This window comes from Colobus angolensis, unplaced genomic scaffold (genome assembly GCF_000951035.1).
Source record: "Colobus angolensis palliatus isolate OR3802 unplaced genomic scaffold, Cang.pa_1.0 Scaffold110, whole genome shotgun sequence".
Classification (NCBI taxonomy): Eukaryota; Metazoa; Chordata; class Mammalia; order Primates; family Cercopithecidae; genus Colobus; species Colobus angolensis.
The window spans coordinates 1,477,383-1,483,656 of NW_012112031.1; the positions used below are offsets into that span (position 1 = coordinate 1,477,383).

A 6,274-nucleotide genomic window follows, 5' to 3' on the forward strand; every position below is an offset into this window, starting at 1 on the left:
GAGATCGAGACCATCCTGGCTAACACTGTGAAACCCCGGCTCTACTAAAAATACAAAAAAATTAGCCGGGCGTGGTGGCGGGTGCCTGTAGTCCCAGCCACTCGGGAGGCTGAGGCAGGAGAATGGTGTGAACCCAGGAGGGAGAGCTTGCAGTGAGCCAAGTCGCACCACTGCGCTCCAGTCTGGGTGGCACAGTGAGAGTCCATCTCAAAAAAAAAAAAAAAAAGAAGGTTGATCATGACTTGTTTCTTCTTCAGCCTTCCCCTCCAAGATTTTTCTAATCCTCTGAAACTAAGTTCTGCTTCAACCCTACCCAGGCCACATGGTACCTTCTCGTCAATGGTTTCCTGCTGAGAATGGGCTGACCACCGCCAGGCAGACAGCTGAATCCTGATCAGCATTCACTTCCCAAACTTCTGCTCAGACTTAGGCTCTGACTACCCGATTCCGCCCCACCACTTCCTCAAGGTTGCAGAAAAACCACCACAAGCGAAAACCCGCCAGTTGTGGCTGCTGTCAAGGTGGAGGTTCTCCTTTCCTTCCAGTCTTGGCCCCACCATCAGCCATCAGTGTTAGGCCCTCCAGCCTCACTCCAAGAGCAGCCCCAGGGGCTCCAGGACAGCCTGGCCCTCCTTGGTCTGCAGCCCTTCGTTCCATCAAGAAAGTCCCTATCAAAGGATCCATTCCACCCCCATCACCACGCTGAGGAAATCCCGAGTTCCTAACGATCGGGGTGGGATCATCCTGTACAGCAGAGAGGACGTCACTGGACACCTCTCCAAGAGCTGAGTTTGAGGGCGAGGGACATGCTGGGCCTTCCTGCTTGGCCTTCTGGTTTGGAAAATCATTGCTTGCTATTTTTAATAAAGACAGCACACGCTGGGTGAAGTGGCTGACGTCGGTAATCCCAGCACTCTGGGAGGCTGAGGCAGGAGGACTGCTTGAGGCAAGACCAGCCTGGACAACACAGTGAGACTCTATCTCCACTACTTAAAAGAAATATTGTAAAATAAAAAAAATAAAGACAGCATGGCCAAAGCAGGTGGGTTAACAAGACCCTTTCCAAGCCAACACCTGTTAGCCCAGGCACCTGGTTCTCAGGCCCCAGGTACATCCCCAGTGCCTACAGGGATCAGAGCCACCTACCCAGTCATTCCCTCATTTTCCCAGATTCCCAGGTTCCCCAGTCTCGTTTCTCTTTTCTGCCCTTCCCAGAACCCCCAGATCATGGTCAGGGCCCACCTCTGGCCCCTCCCCAGATCCCCACAGCTCTTATCGGATATGTAGCCCACCCCTGGAGGCAATCCTCTAAAGGGCCAATGTCTGCCCACCCCTCTCGGGGGCCAACAAGCCTGGATGTGTCTCAGCTAAATGTGCTGCAGGCTCTGTTGGCCTGATTTCATTTTTCAAAGGTCCAGTTCATATTTGGAACAGAGTGGAAGTTATCACAGGAGCTTCGCGCTGACACTGCAGGAAAGAGAGACGAAGCCCAGTGACTGGAGGCACTATACTGGCTGATGAACCTCACCCAAACTCGAGTTTAACTGGAAGCTGGGTGGGGTGGGCTGCGCCAGGAGAGGAGAGAGGAAGAAGCTCAGGGAAAGAGTGAGACAAGGGAGGTTCCGTGACAGTTTTCTGTTGTCTAAGAGACTGACTCTGAGTCAGCATGGCCTATGAACCTTCTTACAGCAAATCCTGCTGCCAGATCCCCACATACAAGGATGTCAGACCCAGGAACTATAAAAGGACAGAGGGCAAGTCAAGCCTATTTCTTTTTTTTTTTTTTTTTTTGAGGCGGAGTCTCGCTCTGTCACCCAGGCTAGAGTGCAGTGGCCGGATCTCAGCTCACTGCAAGCTCCGCCTCCCGGGTTCACGCCATTCTCCTGCCTCAGCCTCCCGAGTAGCTGGGACTACAGGCACCTGCCACCTCGTCCGGCTAGTTTTTTGTATTTTTTTTTAGTAGAGATGGGGTTTCACTGTGTTAGCCAGGATGGTCTCGATCTCCTGACCTTGTGATCCGCCCGTCTCGGCCTCCCAAAGTGCTGGGATTACAGGCTTGAGCCACCGCGCCCGGCCTCAAGCCTATTTCTTATCCCTTGCCCTTTGTAAATGGAGGGTTCTGCGTCTTGGTCTTTCCAGCAGTCACCCATCGTGACTAGGGAGGGCCTCAAGAGATTTCCTGCCCTGCTGGTTTGCTGCACAACCAGAAAGAACCATGCACACTTGCCAGCTGAGTCATGGAAGTCCCAGAAATGCATACGCTTGATCCCATCAATAATGTGTCCCCGCCTGGGTGCGGTGGCTCACACCTGGAATCCCAGCACTTTGGGAGGCTGAGGCGGGCAGATCACTTGAGGTCGGGAGTTCGAGACCAGCCTGGCCAACATGGTGAAAGCCCATCTCTATTAAAAATACAAAAATTAGTCGGGTGTGGTGGCGTACACCTATAATCCCAGCAACTTGGGAGGCTGAGGCAGGAGAACTGGTTGAACCCAGGAGGCACAGGTTGCAGTGAGCCGAGATCACACCACTGCACTCCAGCCTGGGAGACAGAGCGAGACTCTGTATCAAAAAAAAAAACAAAAACGTGTCCCTAAACATGCACAGCCCCAGCAGATAAAAGGGGCTGGTTTAGTCTCTACTCAAGAGTCATCTAGCAGACTAACAGCTTGGGGCAGGTTGCACACAGTTGCCCAGATATTAAAATTAAGTGCCATTTTTCAACTGAAAGTGGCACCAGGAAAATTCACGTTGAAATCTTTATGTTAGAACAAATAAGAAAACTACATAAAGAGGATCACCACTCAGAGCCCAACTGAGCCAGTGGTCACAAACAGTTACACACAACTACGGACTAGAAAGTAAAAGGACTTACCTCATCTACAGACACAGGCAGGATTACTCGACTATAAGAAAGGAAAAAGAGAGTATCAACTTTAGGCTGTGCAGTCTGCTCGAGGCTCTTTAAAGCGTCATCCTAAAACAGTCAGCATTCTATTGTGTAAGACACTAAACTCATGATGAAAGCTCCCCCCGCTCCCCCTCCCCCCGCAGAGAATGGCCCTCTGAGCCTCGAAGCCTCCCAGTTAGAACCCTGCGATTCAGTCCAAACCTGGCCTCCCCCAGCTACTTCCCAGGCCTCCGCCTCACGTACGGAACTGGACACATGGATGATTAACTTCACCCAAACTTGCCAACGAGTCAACCCCCAGCAGGACCTGCCAGTGAGTCTAGCAAGACAGGTTAACACAGGAGGACCTATCAAGGCGAGGATTCAGACCCAAACAAGAGGCCCTGGGGATTTACACTGCTGTGGATCCAGCCTCCCAACAACAGCCCTCCAGGGGAAAGGCCAGGAAGGGACCAAGCCCCTTGAAGCCTTAATCACCCTAAGAACACATACCAGGCACCTCTGCTCGGGGCCGGATATTACAATCCAAGATGCTACCACAAAGCCACCAAGAGGGCATTCAACTTATGTCCTAACCTCCAGGAGCTGTCCAAAGGAATCCCAATTTATCATTTCCTTTTCTTCTTCTCCAACTCAAGGACCACCAATTGCTGGAGATGCCACCAATGACCTGCTGGAGAAGCCATGGCCGGCAAAGTCTTCACCAGGGTCAGAACCCCACAGAGGTGCTAGGGCCAGCAGCACTTCTCCGGGTGCCTTGCATTTGAAATGCAGGCCAACAGCCAACTCCCAGTTCAAAGCTGTGAGGCGGGAGAGCTAAGACAAAAACTCTTGGTTTTACCCATACAAGTCAAGCCAGTTCCCAAGCTTAGATGCTCGGTCCCCAGACCCTTGCTGGAATCCTCTGAGTCCTTTTGTGTCTTGCATGTGTAGTGAAGCATTAGTGAAGCATGAGCTGCTGTGCCTTCCTCATGCAGTGGGTTCACTACTCAGGCTCCTTGCTCCAGGCTGGTAAACAGCTATTTTCTAGTTCCACAAAGGTCCTCCAGGAAGCAAGGACACAGAGGAGTCTGAGGAAAACATCACATTAAAGGCAAGGCACCAAGCATGAAAGTAGCAGGAAAAACAAAATGGGCTCCAAATCTTTACTGCCTGCTAACAACTCCCTTCCTCCAGAGCGACTCAAATAACGTAAATCCTCCAGTTTATTGGATGCTGCCACTGAGGCTCCCCTCCCGTTAGACAAAGCCAGCGGTGCAGAAAAATACTCCCGACTTGGAGGTCGGAATTTCCGCACCCTCGGAAGAAACTTCCTAGAAAACAATAAGCCTTTTATCTTCAAGAATAGCAGTCAAAATCACATCCAAGAGTTAGCAGAAATCAAATTAAACAGAATCTTGCTAGAAGAAGTGTTGGAAAAATCAACAGGGGCAACCTGCAGACGCTGGGTGGGAACCAAATCTCACCCAAAAGAGAGTGACATGGGCCAATTCCTGACGGGATGCGCTGAGGCTGCTGACAGGACAGCTGCACACTCAGACACTGCCCCCTTGCTCCTCAGGAACAAAACCACGTCGGCAGCGATCGGGTACAATTCCAAAGGACAGGGCCACAGAGGAACTGCCGGGCTGGGCCTGGAGCAAGGCTCACTCTAACGTGACCTTCACTCGCACCCTTTCCAGAGGCTGCAGCGCTGCAGCCACAGCCAAGTGTCTCGGATGCCCCTGCTCCTCCCCCGGCCCCTGCCCCAGGGATGCACACCCAGGGCACAAGTCGGGCAGGAAGGAAACGCAGATGCCAGGCAGGCTCTGCATCTCCGGCACCTTGGACTTTTCCCTCGCAGGCTTCAAGGGGAGGAGAACAAAGAAGGGGAAAGGAATGCCTCTCTTCAAACCTCACTCAGATCTCTTCTGAAGGTCCCTTCCTTTCCCTGCCTGACCTTCATTTCAAAATCACAGATTTCTACAGATTCAAGGATTCATCTGGGAACAGAAAAACGAATCAGAAGGCGGGAAAAGCCTGCCGGTCTGGGCACTGAAGATTAAAACCCAAAGTGCACCGCGTTCTCCTGCTGGCGTCCTCAAGTTCTTCCTCCTCACCACGAAAAGCTCCGAACCCTGGCTGAATTCACATCAGACTGGATGTCAAGAGACAGAGTGGGTGAGGCCTCAAAATAATGTTCTTCAGATGAGGTGTTCAGCTGGGATGCCATGTGGGTCTCGGCTCCCTCTGTTACCCAAACTCCACTCTGTGCCCTAAATGTCCTAAGCACCTCCAAGGAGCCAGCATGGTGGACATGGTCAGAGTGCCTTGGCTGACAAAGTGGAAGGAGCCCAGTGCACGCCTGCCTGGCTGCCGAGAGCACCCCATAAGTTGCTCCCTTTGGCCATCTCCCCCACTCCTGGGGCTTCTGGCCCTATGCTGCCCACCTGCCTTCCCTCCAGGAAAGCGGTTTCACTGTAAATTCTGTGCACACACGTGCGCGCACACACGCACACACAGATACGTACACACGCACACATCCAATCTCTCCTCTTAGGGAGGAAAAATATCCCGTGATGTTTACTTGGAACCCTGAGCTTCTACAATGGGTCAGCTGGTACTTGAAAGATTTAGTACGCCAAACATCTCCACCCGTCCCCCAGTCCCCAGGATTTCAGGAGCAAACCCGTCATGTTGCAACTCCTTCCAGATGTCTCCAGTTTCCCACGTACCCCTCTTCACTACTCAAGAACTCCCCACCCCCTTTCACCATCTCTCCCCAGTTCACAGCTTCATGGACCCCTCAATTCCTCAAAGAATTTCCCTCTTTGCACCAAGACTGAGAATCCCCTAGAAACCAGCTGGCTCTGCGCTGGTCTCCCCCATCTCCAACAACAGGTATACTCAGCCACAAACATACTCTCTTTCGGGGCCAGCCTCGACCCCGGTAACTTCCTGGCCTTCTACCCAACATTTTCTGGCCTCCTCGCCCAAGTGTCCCCAAAGTCCCAAGCAGTCATCCCAAGCTTGTTCCAAAAGCCTCCTCTTCTGCACCCGCTGCTTGAGCACCACGGTCACTCGGGCGCCCATCTCAGTCCCTTCTGCTTTATCTCCTCTGATCATTCCCCTGTCGCCCGAGCAGGGCCCTGACTTCCTAGTCCTCCTCTTGTGTCCACTTACCACCATCCCTCACCCGATGCCTAAGACGGCCGCTCCTCCCCATCCCCATCCCAACTCCATCCCGGAGCCTCTGACCCACCCACCCGGCTCTCCGTGTGGACTGTTCGGCCCTCCACCCCTCCCCACCGCCGGGAGGCCCTGCCTGCCCCGGTGCGCCTCTTCCTCGGCACCGCCTGCACTCCCGGCTGAGTCCGCGCCCTC

General features: G+C 53.0%; 1 protein-coding gene across 2 annotated transcripts in view; it reads right to left on the reverse strand.

Annotated features, from left to right (window-relative positions):
* PITPNA (phosphatidylinositol transfer protein, alpha) overlaps positions 1 to 4,043 on the reverse strand; it is a 38,462-nt gene extending 34,419 nt beyond the window's left edge. Inside the window, exons 1-2 of one of the 2 annotated variants that reach the window (XM_011955924.1) lie at positions 3,753 to 4,043; positions 2,876 to 2,906 (exon numbers count right to left, since the gene is read on the reverse strand). In XM_011955924.1, coding sequence (XP_011811314.1) covers positions 2,876 to 2,906; positions 3,753 to 3,838 — 117 coding nt within the window. In that variant the 5' untranslated portion in view covers positions 3,839 to 4,043. The remainder of the gene's footprint in view (positions 1 to 2,875; positions 2,907 to 3,752) is intronic. The other variant, XM_011955929.1, reaches the window with a different exon arrangement.
* Positions 4,044 to 6,274: the final 2,231 nt, after the last annotated feature.